The sequence below is a fragment of the Alligator mississippiensis genome, chromosome 4 (genome assembly GCF_030867095.1).
Source record: "Alligator mississippiensis isolate rAllMis1 chromosome 4, rAllMis1, whole genome shotgun sequence".
Taxonomy (NCBI): domain Eukaryota; kingdom Metazoa; phylum Chordata; order Crocodylia; family Alligatoridae; genus Alligator; species Alligator mississippiensis.
Genome location: NC_081827.1, coordinates 120,758,462 through 120,777,886, shown reverse-complemented (window position 1 = coordinate 120,777,886; position 19,425 = coordinate 120,758,462). Strand labels below are relative to the sequence as shown.

The window sequence follows — 19,425 nt, the reverse complement described above, 5'->3', positions numbered from 1 at the left end:
TTGTAATAACCCATATATTGCCAGTATATTTCAGTGGGTTTTTTTAAAAATCTTCTTTAAACAAATATGTATGCAAATGCAGAGATATTGAGAAAGGCTACAAAATACCAGTTTTATCCAAATCCAAAAAGAATTCAAATTTAAGATCAACCTCAATAATTAGATTCTATACATGGTATAGGCATTATATAGAGTTATATAACAACATTATAATTTCGTTATCATTTTCCATGTACAGAATCTAACTATTGGACAATCATCTTAAATTCCCTGTACACGGGAAAACAGTGGCAGAGTGTGAGGGGCCAGACCTTTTCCCCTTGCCCCCCCACACTGACCCTGCCTGCCCCCCTGCCATTTACCTTCCTTGTATATGTGCCTACCCACTATCCCCCTTGCCATTTGCCTCCCTCCATTCCTGTGCCTGTCACACCTTGCCACTAGCCCCTCTCTAGTGCCTGCCTCCTATTGCCTGCTACCCCAAAGCTTCAACTCCCCCCTCCCACCTGCTTACCTTCTGCAACAACTCTGGTTCCAACTCTGAGACAGTCAGTGGTGGCGGCTCTGGCTCAGTCCAGCCAGGCAGAAATGGCAGCAGCAACGCTGGGCCTGGCCAGGTAGGGGCTGGCGCTGAAGGTATATGGTATAGATGGAAAGGAAGGTGGCGAGCAGCAGGGAGGTGGGGAGAAGGCTGTGCAATTTCCCCTATACTCCCCCCAAACCCCTGAAGGTCTCCCCACACTACCCTGGCCATGACCACCGCCCCCCCCCCCCCCCCCCCACTGCACAAGCCACCCTGGACCTGAGCAGGCAGTGCCTCAGCTCCAGTTTTGGTCCCATGGCTGAAGCTGGAGCTCAGCTGTCACCTGCCTAAAGCTGGTACTCAACTCTAAGATGAAACTTTCCCCCCTCATGTTGATTGGGGGGGGGGGGGGGCCTTACCTTGGATGTAAATAAATATGGTAAATAAAACAAAGTAATAACAAAAGCTAACAAGGAAGAGTCAAGCACAGCTTTGGTATTTTATGAAAAATCTGGGCAAGTGCCGATCTACTTCGCTATACAGTTCTAGACCCAAGATTTTTCATTAGGGATCTATTTATGAAGTACTATGATGCATGCACTCACTATATGCCTACCTTTTTTTTTTAAATTAGGACTAAACACGAGTGTAGCTCTTGTTTTAATGTTGATTTCTCCTAAGAGAAAGGCAACCCTCCACAAAAGGGCCATTCTGTTCTGCCATTTTAAAACTGGTGTAAGTCTTGAGCTTCTTCATGTTTTCTCCTATGCCATAACACAGATTTTAGCCTAGAGCATTTTTTTAAAGTCTATTAGGTTTAGAAAATGGAACTACTGCGATTTGGATTTTTAATCCCATGGTGGATTATACAAACACCAATTTCATCAAAGATTTTTTTTCAATAGGCCTGGCATTACTGGCTGAATCTTATTATTAATGTAAATATTCCTCAACAAACTGTATGATGTGAGTTTCTTTCTGATACATTGTGACATTTTATTTGCTGGTCACAGTTAGTAGAGTCAAAATGAAAACAAAAATGCAAACACCCTTATTTTTTTTCTCTTGTCTTTACTGATTTAGGCTTCAGAGCTACAGCCAAAATAGTGAATGAGTAGAAAATTACCACACACGCCATTAATATACTGTTGTCATATGTTCAGAATCATAAGTCTTCAACAAATCACAGAGAGACCATTCAATCTAACATGTTGGCTAAGCAGCCTGTGAATAGGGAGGACAGCAGAAGGGAAATTTTGCTTAAAAAATATTTCAACAGGAATGAAGAACCTCTTTGTTTAAAAAAAATGCAGTTTGCCCACCATGTAAAAACTGTAGCAAAAATGAGATATCTCCATGCAAGAAGGGTGCTGTTAAATCTAACATAATGCTGGAAATGTTATGTGGAATGCTAAACAGTACAAAGAGACTAAGTGTTTTCATTACAGGTACAAGCCAGTCGTCAGTACCCTGTATGCCATGGAAATGGTGACCACAAATCCAAGAAGCCAAGACAAACCTCTGCTGGGCTGGGGGAGTGGTGTCAAATATGCAATTGTATGAAAAAGTCTTGCTCCGACGAAGATCCTGAAGTGCAGCAAGGCTGTGGACAGATCAGGACCACTCAGGGCGTACAGCAGACCAATGCCAATAAACGGGACAATATTCTCAAGATCATTCAAGTGGCCTCTGGGGAAAGAAGCAAAGTTGTTTTGCAGTGTTATACTTTGCAGAATAAGTCTGAAAATGTTATTGCATTTTCCAAGTAGTACCACTCATTAAAGTTGCAATGCACATGTTTAACTTCTTCCCCCTCACTTGGCTCTGCTTATGAGTAATGTTTTCACTTTCTCCTCCTTTTAGTCTTTTATTTTTTCTTTTAATGTTATAATTTAACTCCTGTACTGTGTTGGGTACACAGTTTGTCTGAAAGGCACTCCCCTAAAGTTAAAATATGCTGTATGTAAAATCTGATTATTTTTAATATTGTATATTATTGTTCCCATACTTGATAGCACTGCTTTTAGGATCCCATTTTCATGATAAATTTAAATGTACAAATACTTTTATGCTTTTAGTCAAATTGCCTGAAGTCCAGTCACCTTGGAGAATGCTATTTTTCAGCGCTATGATTTAATGAGGGCCATATTTGTTCTTCTTGTTGATTTTTGCCAAGCAACATAGCTTTCAGCTGCTATACTCATTTTATTATGTTTTGTAATTCATAGTATAATTTCATACTGATACCATAATGTAATTTATTAGAAACTGGCCAAAAATCAATAACCGAGTTCTGAAATGGTACTTTCTTCCAATACTCCCCCTCTCTCTCCAGAACCTTTGGGAAGTTTTAATTCAGACAAGATCTTTGCTTATTGGCACAATCTATAAGGGTTTCTAATTATCTTAGGTTTCACCCAAGCCAGAAAGAGATTAGATGTGATTTTACATTTGCCTTTTGAACTCACGCCCATTAAGAGCAGACACACCATCTTTCTGTTAAAGTTTTCCAAAATAGCAACTAAACACATATCCTTTTAGGCCTCTTGCACCTCCAAAGCAGTCACAAAACACATACATGCTGTTAGACCTCTTACAGCCACATATCCAAACACGTACATCACCCATATAATTATGTTTAATTCTGTGCAGTTGCCATGAGGCTTGCAGAAGAAAAATGACACACACAATATTAAAACTAGTTCTAGCTTGCAAACATAAGTTGTATTCAACCACTGTAGCAAAAAAAATAAAAAATAAAAAACACGTACCAAAAATTCCCCCAAAATAAACAAACAAGCAAACAACAAAAATCCCCAAACAAATGGCAACAACAAAAAAAACCAACTTGTGCTACAAATATTGAATATGAGGCTGTTAACGGTTAGGTAAAAGTCTCACCATTGAGATCTGTGGCTTGCTGGAGAAGGTTTTAGAACTGAATCTTAAATAACCTCCACATGCAATTCTATTGGGTAATTTTTATTTGAAGCAAAGGCTTAATTTTCATGGAAAATGTAATATGACAGCAACATTAACACTCAGGGTTTACATAGCCCTTATCATCCTTTCAACAACTACAAACATACAGAAAGAACTTGTCGCTAAATTGCAGCTGCTTTTATCAGTCAAGTGGACACCTGCCAAGTTACTTGTTGCACAACAAAGGGGCAAAGGGGAACTTTGGGTCAGTGCCCTCAGGGAAAAGTTGCCAGGCTTTTTAATTTTCACTCAGAGCAAAATCTCTTTTTTTGAAAATTTTACCCAGAAGACATGTGAATATAATAGAACTGGAATTTTCCACAAAGTCAGGTTCCTAAGTCCTATGAGAAGATGAGGGTTTGAGAAGTATACAGGGTTATAAAAAATTGAAGCAATCTTGTGCAGAAGCCCACCAAGATGCTCCAGCCAGTTGCTGTCACATTAATTTCAAAGTATCATTTCTCTAATCAGTTACACAGGATGGCTGTTGAGCCTAGGGTGCAGAAGCAGTGCCCTTAGAAGTAAAAACCACAAGAAACAGCTGAGTGACTTGTCCTTAATTTGGCAACCTACTGCAAAGCCTAGATTGGGAAGCCAGATATGAATGATTCAGTAACAGACTTTCTAAAACTACATGCATCTACTGTTACAAAGTGGCAATGCCTAAGATCCCAAGCTACCTGTTCAAGAGTCTTGATACTTATGTTCAAAATCTTCTCCTTGATTTATATTTGTTGACTCTCACCTCAGTAGTTGATATAAAAGTAGAACTTTATATTAAGACCCTTAAAGGAAATAGTCATGGTGCATGTTTATTAGCCTTTTTAATTCTTAAAAACCTATTATTTAAAAGATTATATTGTCAAATAAGTTATTAACCTTCATTAAAGACTAAGAACATGAGAAATGTTTTGTTTGGCAACCACTGATCCTTCCCCATCATGGTGTATGCATGAGAAATCACCCAGATTTTTGATGCACATGGCTAGGCAGGAGTTCTTTGGAGGAGTGGAGGCTGCCCAGACCTTCCACCCCCCTTTAGGCCACTGAGACAGAATCCAAAGGCCAGACTGGGTCCAGACATTTGGCGCCTCCTTGGCTGTACTTATATAAACGCCCAGGAACTGAACCTGGGTCTCCCGTGTGGCACACAAGGATTCTACCACTGAACCACACAGGATGCCAAACAGGAGAAATATTTAATATTTAAATATCAGAAGCACTGATTTGTCAAAAAGTATCTGTATACACTGTTTTTGGCAATGGGATCAGAAATGAACCCACAAACTAAGTAAAGGATCGAAAAACTGCAAAACAATATTCAGCCCAAAGAGAAAGATCCATGATAGACTGGAAATGCTCCCAAAGTCTAATATACATATTGTTAAGTGACACACTACTATATTGCTACCAGTACACCATACTCTTGGCTCATCCATATCTTGTAAGGCTAGTACATTGTTAGCAAAATTTTCTGCAAAGAAAAAAGAGATGTCAACTCCTACTCAGTGTAACATCCTACTAGAATGGACCCCTTATTATTATTTTGAACTCTGCAGCTTTAACAGATAAGCCCTACTCATCTTTCTCAGTTTCCTTTGCATTACATCAAGAGACATCTCTGATCTATTACCCAGCTGCTGCTACACTAGTATAAACACCCCATTGGGCCCCCTAGGATCCTCTTTTTCACTGGTCTGAAGAGCAGCAGTGGCAGCAGCAGGAGCTGGATTGGCAGGTTAACCCTTCACAGTGCAGGCAGCCACAAATAAGTGCGGGGGAAAGGCAAGGGGGAGCTGGGGGAGCCTCTGGGGACAAGCGGTATGGGGAAGCCCAGAATGGGAGCGGGGATTCTTACCTTTCAGCATGGGCAACTGGTGCCTTCTAAGTCTAGGAGGGCACCAGCAGGGCACAACCGGGGGGGGGGAGGAGGGGGCGGGGTTGGGGGAGGGAGGTGTCCCAAGCAGCTGGATGCTTGCACTGCTGCACATTAGGGCAGCCTAATGCACATTAATTTAGCACCTCAAATTGGAGGTACTAAATTTAATGCACATTAGGCAAACTGCATTAATGCAAATGCAGGTACTACCCTGAATTAGGCCCATAGCCACCTCACTGGTTAATTATTTATTTTTGATACAAGTAGGATTTAGTTAATTTAGACATTTCCTCCATTAAAGTATCAGATTACCATCTAAGACAACAAAAATAAGGGGACTGCTGCTCAAAAACAGTCTTATTCTGTTCCCCATTAAACCATCCAGTGTACTTGCACTATTGTTACCTGCGCACACGTTCAACTTCTGGGTCAGTCCGCAAGTACTTTTTAGCAGTCTCATAATTACCAAATGTAGTTATATCCTCTGGATTAGAAAATGCCTATTCAAAGAAACACCAATCAGATACTTCAGAAGAAATGCCAGAGCTGGTCTAGCTAGGACACAAAACGTTTCGGCAACAGCATAAATCTTTCTTAGTGAATGTCCTCAGTTCCTAGTAGTCTCCTTAACTCACACTTTTACTTGAAAAAAATGTTCTAGGAAAGATGGAAGATAAGAAAGTTGCTGCATACATTGACCAGATACATCTACCTGCTATTACTAATGTTTGCAGCCTTGGAAATCCTTTTGGGTCGCTTGCTTTCCATAGATTTGCAGCTGGCAGCAGTAGCCAGGAAAGGTTCTTCCTTTCATTTGCTGATAAACTGGGAGATTGCTACCTTTCCTCGGAGGTATGGACCTTGCCAATTATATTAATCTCTGGTGCCTCCAGATTGGATACTACAATACTTTCTGATTGGAAGCAGTATATCCTAGAATACATTTATTTTAACTAATGTAGATTTCATGTGGAGTTCCATATACAGCAACAATTGCATGCCACAAACCTGACGGCTTGCCAGTTTGTTTCGAGGTATAATTCCAGGTATTCATTATATTCAATATGCTTTGGGTAAGCATATGTGAGAGGGCACTCCAGCAAGAATCACGTATCTCAGTGGCTTTCTGACTTTTTAAATTCAAGGCACCCTTCAGTAACCTTTTTAACTTGATAGCACCCTGGTTAAGAGCTCCTGTTGTGTTACCTCAGCTTATATCAGTGGTTCTCGCCCAGGCCACTGGTGCCACCCACACAGCCAGGTGGAACTGGCCCATATAGAATCATAGAAGTAGGGTTGGAAGGGACCTTGCAGATCTTCAGGTCCGACCCCCTGCCTGGGCAGAAAGAAAACTGGGCTCAAATGACCCCAGCCAGGTAGGCATCAAGCCACTTCTTAAAGACCCCCAGGGTAGGAGGCAACACCGCTTCCCTTGGAAGTTGGTTCCAGGTCCTAGCCGCCCTAACTGTGAAGTAGTTCTTACGGACGTCTAATCTAAACCTACTCTCCAACAACTTGTGGCCGTTATTCCTTGTTATCCCAGGGGGCGCTAAGGGAAACAAGGTCTCCCCCAAACCCTTCTGGTCCCCCCTAGTGAGTTTATACATGGTCACCAGGTCCCCCCTCAGCCTTCTCTTGTGAAGGCTGAACAGGTTCAGGTCCTGTAACCTCTCGTTGTAGGGTCTGCCCTGCAGTCCCCGGATCATGCGGGTGCAGTCCCTGGATCATGCGGGATATACCTCATGCACAGCTGGGATGCAGCACAGGTGCATGCTCCAGCCTGTATTAAGGTTGTTTGATAAGCCTAAAGCAGTGCTTCCCAAACTTCCTCAGCATGACCCCAGTCATGACCTGATTTCCTCAGCATGGCCCCTCACTCCCCAATTGCAACCCCCCACCCCCCAGGTGTCCCTCACTCCTGACCCACAGCCCCCTGGCCCTGCTGGTGCCCCTCACTCCCAACTTGCAGCTCCCCACTTTCTGCAGTGCCCCAGGGCCCACACCCAGCTGCTGAGGCTCCTCTGCTCCCATCTCCTCCCCTGCAGGCAGCATGGCCGAAGGAGAGCCCATGGGGTGGATGGGGGAGGATGTAGGCTGCCCTCTGCAGCCCAGCGGGTGGGACCTGGCACAGGAGAGAGTGCCATACCACAACCCCAGCTGCTAATGTTGAGACCCTATGTGGGCCACAACCCACAGTTTGGGAACTACTAGCCTAAAGCACACAGGAACGCTGCTCTTGCCACTGCCTTTCCTGGTCCAACCCCACCATGCTTCTGCAAACGGTGAGTCACAGGACAGTTCCACATGCCCTGCTTGCCTCTGTTTCCATGAGACAGTGTGCAGTATCAGACCAGGAAGGGCTGTTGCAGGGCCAGGCACTCCTGATTGCTTTAGATTTATCAAATAACCTTAATGCAGACAGGAGTGCACATGCTCATACTGTAGCCCTTCCTGATCTGGCTGCGCACAACATATACAGGGCAGTTTACCTGGCTGTGGCAGCAGTAGCACCTATGCTGCATCACCCCTGAAAGGGTCTTGAGGCACCCTGGTTGAGAGCCACTGCCATATCTGAATTCTGGAGATATGCTAACAGTATCGGTAGCCATGGAAAAATAAATGAAAAACTGAACTGAAATGTTGGGTCCTCCTCTCTCTACCAGGTGCCTTTATTTCTGCAGTACCTTACTGTTTTTTAAGAGAAAGCTTAGAAATTTTCATACTAAATGATAAATAAAAAATGATTTTACCAGCAGTGATATGAACGGACAAATCATCCACTTTTTGAAAGCTAAACACAACCAAATTAACATTGCTTCTTAACAAATGTGGCTATGCAACATGACAGTGCTAAAAGACTTTAAACTACTCCCTGGATTGCATCCAGGATTACATGGGAAGCTTGGCTCTACAAAAGTTAGGGCACAGAGGTGGGATCCCAGAAATCTGGGTTTTAATATCACAGAGTCCAATTTGGACAAATTATTTTGGCCTGAATTTCAAAGGTGCCAAGTCCTTAATGAAATCATTGGAAATGAATAGTAGCTGTTGGTGCTCAGCAGTCTTTGAAATAAGGATATTCAGGTTGGATACTGAGAAATGCTGAACATTTGTGTTCTACTAAAGCACTCAACGTAACTCCCTCAGACTTCAAAGGGAATAATGAGAACTCAGTAAATTCTTGGAGGCATGCAACCATAGGAGCAAGCATATATAGCAGAAAGCAGCTGACATACTCCACAGAAGCAACTCCCTCCCTTTTTAAAGGTAAAGTTGAAAGGTACCTCTTTCCACAGCCTATGATACATTTTTTCCCCTAATTATTGTTACTGTTTACCTTGACTCCAGTGTGTTCTGGGCAGCGAGGTAAAAGCCCTGTTGAGAAAGCATTTCTATACAAAGTAATGGAATATTTTCAGGGAGGTAAAGGTAACTCAACTGAAGCTTAAAAGAAACTGTCTTGTAATTGGGATGGGAGACCTACTCAATTTATGACAATAAATGAAGCTCCACCAGGGGAAAGTAAATAACTGAATATTATTATTATTATTAGGGGAAAAAAAGCAGCATTTGAAAGCTGAAAGGGGAAGAAACACTTTTAATATCATTGTATTTTAATGTGAAACTCAATGGATTCTACCACGTTATATTCATAGCTTCTTACCTTTCTTGTTAGTCTGAAGAAACTTGTTATAAGACTCATTAGCATCATTTTTAAAAGGACAATGGCTGTATAGGTGGAATAAGCCAGGAAGACCTCATTTTTCATTAGTTGAGTAATTTTAGACATTTCTGTGTTTTTCCAACAAAGACCTAAAAAAAATATTCAAGAGTGCAACAAATAGAAGCGTGAAAATACATTTGCCAGAATAGGTTTCCTTAGAGTCACTGCAGTGATGCTGTAATTAAAGCTAATGCCTCTGTTCATTTTTATTAAGATTTAACTCACTTTCTCTCGAGAGAAAAATTATGTCATGACTTCCATTCCTACTAAGTAATTATTTATTGAGCCATAAAAATATAAAACCATGAAAATTAAAAAAAATTATAGTTACACAAAAAAAATTCATATACTGCAAAGAAGCAGAAGAAAGTTCAAATCCATGTCCCTTCTGTTTTTGCAGGAAAACAATGAGTGTCTGCCCCTATGTTCATAAAACACTCAAAACTAACATTTACATCACAAGCAAAGGATTATCACTTGCATTCATTTACTGTCTTGTCTCTTTCTCTCAGTTCCTAGTATACTACCCTAAAGGAAAATAAAAGAGCACTCAAATGCAAATCAGAGAAGGGTGGAGGAGGACTCTCCTGGGTTGAAGTGTCCTTATTTTCTCTTAAAAGCATAACCATACACCAAATATGTACCACTATGGTATCTATATAATAGCCAAATGTATGTCTTTGTTAAAATGCAGCTATTCATTTATGCCAGGGCACTCTTAGTGCTTGAAGGTAACTTCACTTCAACTTCCAAGCCAACCAGAATCTTCCAGCTCAGAGACGCTGAACCAGCTTTATAATCAAAACCAGCCTTGCATAAGTATTTTTCCTTTGAGACTAAATCTCTAAGGAACAGGTTTGACCACCATCTACAAAGCAAGATTAAACTAAAAAAAAACAAAACAAAAAAACCCAAATTTGTCTCTGTTCTTGCTACAACCATGGTACATACTTTTGCCAAAGCATTTTTAGGGTTCTTTACTATGTCCCACTGAAGCAGCCCTTAATATAATGTGGTTGCGGACAAAACTTTTTAAGGTGGGGCAAAGGAAATTTGACTGACAAAAACCGTCAAAGATCAGCAAACATGGAATAGAATTATACAGGACAGAGAAAAGGCACTTGTGTAGTTTGATGAATATTGCTGACTGTAAATCATGCTGCAAACAGGTATGTTAGAACTTCTTGAGGGATAGGCCAGAAGAGGCCTCTCTTGTGGAAAGTGTTTAGCAACTTAAATATGAGTCACTATCAGTACCTACTACAACCCCCTTGGTTCACCTGTTTTTTATTTGTAAAAGCTAACCTCAGAAGCTTCAAACTTCTGTTAAATTTACACCTTGTTTTTATGAGAAAAGGTATATTTTTACTACATGGTAGAGATGGTCCAGAAGTGCCTTTTCTTTGTACAAAGAAATTCTATTCAGCTTTTGCCAACACATAACTAGTTTAAAAATGAAGACAAGGCAAGTTTACAGCTATGATATGACTCAGCAGATAACTTCAGACTTCCTCATAATCTTTATTTTGGCCTGTTAAAGGGAAAGCGGGATTTATTATGACCTGCTACGAACATAGTATTTTTCCCTTGGGTCAAAACATCCCTTGAGACTGCTGGATACCACAAAGCTCTTCAGCCCGATGCACAGGTTAGTAAGAAAAGGTGAGAAAAAAGATTTGAGGTCCTGCCCATTCTGTGAGCACAGCAATGCCAACACTCATTGTCAAACTCTATCCCAGATCTGGGAGAATTGTATTTGACAACCCATTCCCCCCATGTTGTTGCAGCTATTGCCTTTATTTATATATTTTAAATAATCTTGCTATCATAAATTCTGCTTTACGCAACTCCCTGGGAAGTTTATCTTCTTAGGAATACAAGTCTGGTTCAGTTTAGGTGCAAACTGTGGTCCTGACACCGCGTAGTGTAAATCTTGCATATAAGAACGTAAGAATTGCCATTTACAGGGTCAGACCAGTAAATAAACCCATGTTGCCTGCCCAGTATCTTATGTCATGCAATGACAAGGAGTGGATGCTGACAGTCCCTCTCAAAGGAAAAATGGTTTTAAGAGCTTTGTGGAATGGCCTTGCCTGTAAGCTGAACTGGTTTAATTACTATGGGTGTGCTTTTAAACCTTGTTTATTTAAAGAAGAGAAAAACCCTTGTGTCAATATTTCAATCGGTTTACACCATATCCTGATATATGAACAGTTCAATTTAGCAAGGAATCCGATTTAAGCAATTCTTGGTTGCTTTAAGAGCATTCACACTGGAATCTGACCCAGGCTTAACTAACAATGATGTAAAATATAATATTATGTATATACTATTATACTTAGTGATATAATATAAACACAGCCTCCGTGTCCCAAAACATAAAGCAGTGATTTCACTGCAGACCACTTGGAAACAATGTCATGTTTCCCTTTTAAACATGCAGTTTTGTACCCGTCTTGGTTCTCTTCGTGTAATGGATCCTCAAAAAGGGTTTGCTACCAGGACTGTCCGTCTAAAGTATTCTACAGCACTCCTGCATGGACACGTTTCTCTTATCTCCAACTGTTGCAATCCATTTGCCCAGGGCAAGGACTTTGCAAAACTTTTTATGAGCTATTGCCTCATACAAATATCACAGAGTACCATCCCAGGAGACAGAAGGCCAGAACTCATCCTGGCTTACGTGCACAGCGGCTGATTAAATATTTGCACTTTTTCAACATGCAGCTGCTTCATGCATTTATTGAAGAGTACCAGAAAGCTGTATTTCCAGGCCAGCTTGTCCCAAGTCCCCAAAAGGGGTTGGAGGTACTGTGCAAGGGGACAGCACTCTTTATTTACTGTGGCTTTCTGCCTGTATAGTGCCCTGGCGAGACCGTATCCATGTCAATGATCCCGTGCCTGTGCCATTCTCATCTTTCTGGCAAAGTCTATGAGAATGGGTCGCTCGCTGCCAGCCATTCCCGAACAGAACAGCTTTAGGCGCCCGCGGCTCCTCCTGCTGCTTCAAGTTCAGACAGCACACCCAGGAAACCCATTTCTAAACCGACACCAGTGCAAGGCTTGATCCTGCCAAGTTGCACAGAGGGCGGCAGGTCGCCTTTGGCACCTGGGGGTCGGCTCTGCTCCTGCGTGGGGGCTCTCCGGGCAGGAGGTCACGGGAGGCGCGTCCAGCAGGACAGGGTCGGTTCTGGGGGCAGCTGCAGGGGACCAGTGACAAGCCTAGGAGGGACCCTTGGCTGGGAGGATCTAGCTGGGGACGGCCTGCTGGGAGCAGCAGGTGGGACTAGACCTCCTCCTCCCTAGGACCCCGCGGGAACTCCCGCGCGGCTCCCAGCCCGCCCCCCCCAGCCCGGACCCGGACCCACGCGGCCCCTTCCTCCCAAGGGGCAGCGGGGCAGAGGCCAGAGCCTGCAGCCGGCCCGCACCCCCGCACCTGCCGGCTGAGGCTGCACGCTGCGTCCCGCGCCGCTCGGCTCCGGCTCTCCCGCCCGGGCTGCAGCGCTTCCCCTCAGGGCCCGCCTGCCCGGCTCCGCCCCGCCCCGCCCCGCCCCGCCCCGCTGCCCTCTGGTCTGCCCGCCGCCTCCGCCCCCGGCTGCTCTAGGACCTCACTCCAACTTCCCCTTTAGGCCTCCTAATCTGGCCCCGCTAGGGCGTCTAGAGGAAGGAGAGAAGTCGATGGCACTGGGCCAAGGGTGCCCCATTCAGCCTGGAGACCTGTTGGGTTGGGGCGGGGTTTGTCCCTTAAATGTAAAGATTGTTTTCAGTTGTGGTGTTGTAGCTGTTGCTTATCTTGGCAGACTTTGGGACAGCTTGAAATACAAGTTAGGGGCCTGTTATAGAAGTTTCAGGATTGCCAACTCTCATGATTCTTGGCATTGAAGTCCACGCTTTGAGAATGTGAAAAACTTAGCTCTTTCATATATATATAGATAGAAAGCTACACATATAGATATACACATTTGGTGTAAAGCCACACATAAGCTACTCTCTCTCTACAGAGACTAATCTAGATTGATCTATCTCTTTCATATATATTACATATATTTCTTTCATATATATATATATATCATATATATATAACTTAGCTCTTTCATAGAGAGAGAGATCTCTCTGTATGTGTGTATATACACACACATTTATGTATGTATGTGTGTATATGTATACACATATAAGAGCTAAGTTTTTCACATTCCCAAAGCATGGACTTCAGGAACAACACCAAAAACCATAAGAGTTGGCCACAGAAGTTTACTCCCCTTCACTCCAGTGGGGGCAGTGGGGTGAGTATCTGTGCATCAGAGGCTTAAGGATTCATAACCCAGTGTATTAGAAAAAGAATCAGAGGTGGTATCTTTTATTTCTACCTAGGACAACTTTTACAAGCTTTACAATCTCTTATGTCTGATGGAGGGTGCCTGTGCCTGACAACTTGCAAATAAGGATTTTTTTTTTCAACTATCTAGTTGGTCTAATAAAAGATAGCACCTCTGCCACAAGTTTTGATTTCTTTTGCCTCTAGACCGATACGGCTACAACCTGGATGCCTGACACATGCATTAAAACTGCAGCCTGAGCATCCTGGTCTTTGGAGAGTCTTAAAACATGAATGTTCAGTAGTGTGACATAGAGCAGGCAAGTGGGGAACATGCCCTGGGCCTCTGCTGGTTGGGCCACACTTTGGCAGACACTGCTGGTGCAGGATCACTGCTTGCCTGCCTTCCCCTTTCACACACATTGTTGGTGCAGGCAGTGTACGTCCTAGAGCACAAAGTGTCCTGGGAATCATAGTTTTGTAGAGCCACAGGAAGTTTGTTGCTGCTGAGGGGAGAACTGACCCACATTTTTGCCACCAAATACAGCATTTTCTCCCCTTCTGAACATAGGCTTCAGCAGCAAAAGAAAATGTGATGAAAGTTTTCCTCTGGCAGCAGGAATCCTCACTGTCAGTCTAGAGATCTATGATTTCCAGAATACCTTGCACTCCATGAAACTGCCCAGCTTTCTGCTCTGTGCCTATGCCTGTCCTGGAGAAAGCTGAAGGAGAGGATGGGTGAGAGACGGCTGCCATGCTACACCTCTGCAAGTGTTACAGCTTGGGCATGTGGGATCTTATGCTTACATGGGATCTAATGTGCTCAGGGAGCTGAATTCCCATTTTCAAAAATCGTTTAAGCACTTAACTTTGGCTCCCAAGAGATTTAAGCCCTTTTGAAAAAAATCAAGTACCAAAAATGTTCATTACACAACAAGCTGGTATAGATTTGAAAACCTGAATGGCACATGATAACAGAATTAAGAGCAATTCCAATACACGCTATAAATTTTTTTAATCTGCCAATATGCAGAATCAGGTCCCAGAATTAGGCTCGGTTTCTCCCTCAAGTAAATGTCAATGATCCGGTGACTTGTACCATTCTTATCTTTGTGGCAAAGTCTTCAAACTAACTAAGTCATAATGAACAAATCCTACAAAGCTATCAGAAATAGAAAAAGGAAGAAAAACGAGTGTTGGATAAAAAAGAAAGATTTCATAAACAGTCTCACAATGTGGCAGATCAGAAATGGGTACATTTTATAAAATCTCATCTGCACTGTAAAACTTGTGCTAGACACTTATATTAGAGGTTTCATTGACCTTGGCAAGACTTGTAAACCTCATTACACCAATAAAATACCTGTACTTGCAACCCTTATGTGACTGTTTCATTAATCATCAAACACGGGACTATCCACTTGAGTAAAGACTGCAAAATCAGGGCTCCTGTTTCAAACTGTAATACATAGTCCACACAGAATTCTGCACCCTTTAGTCCCATTAAATAGCACTTTCTCCAGCAAGTACTCCTATTGATGGCAATGAAACTACACACGTGAGTAAGTGTTACTCAGCAATGACTACAGGGTGCAGAACAAAGCCCACAAATTTGAGAGATTTCTTCCCCCCCCATAAGAAAGAGGAATTGGGGGAGGGAGGGAAACGGATATGCAATCCTTAATTTTTTGTTCACATTTTGAATTGGAGTTTAACTAAACATTTTCTTAAATTCACAACCATTTTTTCAAAACATTGGTTTTTGTACACTTGTACAACACTGAGTATCTGAAATATCCATCCTGCTGGCCTTTTTTGCTGTACTATAATACAAATATTCAATAATCATTCTTTCTATTTTGCTTTCAAAACCTAATTAATAACTTAAGCCAGTTTTACTCATAGATACACTGAGTTTATCAGAACTAAGCCCACCTCACGATGATCTGAGGACAGAATTGGACCCAAGAATTTATATGTGGGCCAAGGACTAAACCTGGATGTACCAAAATGCTTGTGGAAGGCATTCTGCAAACAGAAGCAGAAATGCTAGAAGTCGTATCAGAATAACCTCTTCCAGAGGATTTTTTATTTCAATTCTATGTGTTCAAGAGATCTGTATTTATTGTAAGAGCTTTCCCAAATTGTGAATAGTTATTAATTCCCAAACTCAGAATCTTTGTGCTTTACTCCTTGTTAGGCTTTTGACCCATCTTTTTCTTTGGGATGCTAAGGAAGCATGAAACAAGGCTAAAAGAAAAGAAGAAAGCAAAAGCCCTGTACCCTACACAATTCAAATGCAGTTTCTCTGTATATGGAGCGCAGACTGTTGCCATAATCAGCAAAATCAAAGTGAACATGAGCTCAAGGTCTGTTTCCTTTGAAAAGTTTAGTAACATTTGGGAATTGCTGTGGTATGCATAGGTTAGATTGGTAATTGTAGAAAAGGTTGCTTTGAAGAGGTCAATTCTTGCAGCCCTTATTCATAGAAATAGTCCCATTGATAATACAAGGATTCATTTTGTAAATCTGGAATGTAGCATCAGGTTTTGCCCTTGGTTAAACTAGTTACCAAAGTCTTCATTCTGCAAACTTTACTCATGTGAGTAACCCTTGTTCATGACAATTTACCTACTGACTTAAAAAATTATTTGCCTAATCCCCACTGACCGGATAGAGTAGGGGAAAAAAGGGGGTGGGGTATTGCTCTCTATGTTAAGGAACAATACACATCCTCTATAATCAAGATGGGATTGGAGGATGACCAAACCAAGGTACTGTGGGTCAGGATATAAGGGGGTCAAGGGGAAAAGGACTTGGTAGTGGGGGGGCTACTATAGACCACCACACCAGGAGAATGAGCTAGACCTGGAATTCTCCAGACAGTTCTCAGAGGTCATACAGTCGAGAGATATGGTTGTCATGGGTGACCTAAACTACCCTGACATCTGCCAAGAGTAGCAGCCAGCCAAATCTAACCGCTCACGTAGGTTCTTAACCTGCATACAGGACCTCCACCTAACGCAGGAGGTATATGATCCCACTAGGGAAAACGCCTTGCTGGACTTGGTGTTAGCTACAGGGGATGACCTGGTGGGGAATCTCAGGTACAAGGTAACATAGGGGATAGTGACCATCGATTGATTGATTCACTATCCAGCGAAGGGTGGGTAAACTAACCAGCGGGGCTGAAGTGCTAGACTTCAGAAAGGCTAACTTCAGCGTGCTCAGGAGATTAGTTAGTTAGTTAAAGCTCAAGAACATTGACAAAATGGGGGTCTGGGAAGGGTGGCTGTTCCTCAAGGGAGCGATCTTACAGGCGCAGAAGACAATCCCATTGTGCATAAAAGGGGCAAAGGGGCCAAGAAGCTCTCTTGGCTGAACAGGGAAGTCCAGGAAAGCCTAAGGGCAAAGAAAGAGGTATACAGGCTGTGGAAACAGAGGGTAGCCACCAAGGAGGAGTAAATTTCCCTGGCTTGCACTTGCTGGGAATCAGTTAGGAAAGCCAAAGCAGGATTAGAACTTAGGCTGGCGACAAAAATTAAGGACAACAGAAAGTCCTTCTTCAGGTATATAGGGAGCAAAAGGAAGGTGCAGGATAGCATAGGACCCCTAGGGGACAAACTAGGGCAATTGGTGACAGAGAGGGGGGACAAAGCTGAGCTCTTCAATGAGTTCTTTGCATCTGTATTCCCAGACACAGACCAAATCAAATCTCCCAATTGGATCATAGATGGACACATGAGGGGACTTGGGGGTCATGACTGACCACAAGTGAACATGAGCCTGCAATGTGATACTGCTGCTAGTAAAGCAAGCAAAAGGCTTGCTTGCATCCACAGATGCTTCTCAAGTAAATCTCAGGATGCCCTCCTCCCATTGTACTCGGCGTTGGTGAGGCCGTACTACATCCAGTTTTGGGCTCCACAATTCAAAATGGATGTGGCAAAGCTTGAGATGGTGCAGAGGAGAGCCACGTGCATGATCAGCGGTCAGATAAGCAGACCTTATGAAGAGAGGCTGAGAGCCATGGGACTCTTTAGCCTGGAAAAGCGCAGGCTCAGGGGTGATCTGGTGGCCACCTATAAGATCATCAGGGGTGCTCAGCAGGATCTGGGGGAACATCTGTTCACCAGAGCGCCCCAAGGGATAACAAGGTTGAACGGTCACAAACTCCTCCATGATTGTTTCAGGCTGGACATAAGGAAGAACTTCTTTACTGTCCAGGCCCCCAAGGTTTGGAATAGATTGTCACTGGAGGTGGTTCAAGCACCCACTCTGGACGCCTTCAAAAGACATCTGGATGTTTATCTTGCTGGGATCCTGTGATCCCTGCTGACTTCCTGCCCCTGGGGCAGGGGGCTGGACTCGATGATCTTCCAAGGTCACTTCCAGCCCTAATGTCTATGAAATCTATGAAACTGTTAGCACAGACTTAGTGAAGGGGCACTTGGAGGGCCTGGGTGTGTTCAAATCAGCAGGGCAGGATGAACTTCATCCAAGGGTGCTTCAGAAGCTTTGAACCACTTCAGAAAGCCTAACAAAGCCAATACTTCAGTCTGGACGTGCTGCTTCAGATGCCGAAGCATCTGAAGCTTCTCTGGATCCAGAGCATGGTCCAAAGCCTTCCACAGCCCTACTAGCTGGTGTTGTCTGACCCCAGCGCTCTTTCCTGCCCAGGGCAGGGGGGCAGACTCGATGACCTACTGAGGTCCCTTCCGACCCTAACATCTATGAATCTATGAATAATCAGAGGCTGCAGAATCAGGTCCCAGAATTAAGCTCTGCTTCTCCATTAGAAATGTGGGTACTTAAAAGTATCTTAGGAACTTTTCACTCAATGTATATCACAGCAGAGAGACAGTTTTCTAAGGTTACATAGGTAACATCAGTTTTTTGCAACTGCAGGGAAGAAGAACACAGTGGTATACCTTATTCCATCTGTCCGCTTCTGTGTTTCCATTTTTTCACCATCATTAAGCTGATAATGAATGCGCTAATAATACATTTCTACCAGATCTGTAGCTGCTATTCATCACCCCGATAACATAAATTTGTTGTTTCCTTGAACAGCTGTTCTGTAAAATTGACAAATACTGTCTCCTACATTTGTTAATAAATCAATGAATAGTTTACAAAATAAAACAAACCACAAAAACTGTTAGGTTCAATATTTCAGATTTTACTGAAAATATGTACCATCTAAATTTGAGAAGAATAGGAAGGTATTGAAAAATGTTCAAGAAAATGAGTAAAATTCATCCCTGTTTCAATTCAATTTACTATAATGCACAGGCAGTTATAGTGACACATACATAATTTCACTATGATAATAGTCCCCTTTTTCAGAAGAGCCAGGTACTGTGTAGATCCAGTTTGGAAAATACTGATGAACCATCTAATTTCAACTAATGATGCTCGTTACTCGTTGTACCTTGGTCCAGACATTTATTTGTGGGGTGAGAGCCTTTTTGGATGGATGTACAGTTCAGAAATAATGGTAGATGCTTGGTATTCCAGATTGTGACATAATAAAATGTAAGGAAAATGTCCTACTGAAGAAGTCACCAACTACAAAGTGACATGGGGTACATTAGAACACTGAGGCTGCACCCTATGACAGTAGTTTGGATAAATATATACAGAGCCAGGAAAAGACTATACTCTGGAGGTATGAAATGCAGGAACATTACCATAAAATTACAGAAAAACACAGTTTTACTTAGATGTTATGCTCTTTGAGGCACAGACATTCTATTCTGTGCTTGAACAAAATAAAAAAAAATGGGGTCCTAGTGGGTTTAGGGTTTCTAGGCAATACTTTCACATAAATAATATTCACAAACTTTTGTGAGGACCCTGAACAACCATTTGACATGTACATGCTTGTGTGCTTATTTACTTTTCAAAAATATTCATTCAAAAAGACTCATGCAATTGTTTAGAAACCTGCTTTTCTTGGTGGTATTTGCACCTCTCAACCTGTTTATGAGACTTCAGTC

At 42.6% G+C, this 19,425-nt stretch overlaps 1 protein-coding gene across 1 annotated transcript; it reads right to left on the bottom strand.

Annotated features, from left to right (window-relative positions):
* Positions 1 to 1,574: 1,574 nt before the first annotated feature.
* Positions 1,575 to 12,649, bottom strand: MGST1 (microsomal glutathione S-transferase 1). Its single transcript, XM_006273841.4, has 4 exons — positions 12,545 to 12,649; positions 9,049 to 9,197; positions 5,790 to 5,884; positions 1,575 to 2,212 (listed from the first exon to the last, which is right to left on the bottom strand). The coding sequence occupies exons 2-4, from the start codon at positions 9,172 to 9,174 to the stop codon at positions 1,966 to 1,968; spliced, it is 468 nt and encodes a 155-aa protein (XP_006273903.1). The 5' UTR covers positions 9,175 to 9,197; positions 12,545 to 12,649; the 3' UTR covers positions 1,575 to 1,965.
* Positions 12,650 to 19,425: the final 6,776 nt, after the last annotated feature.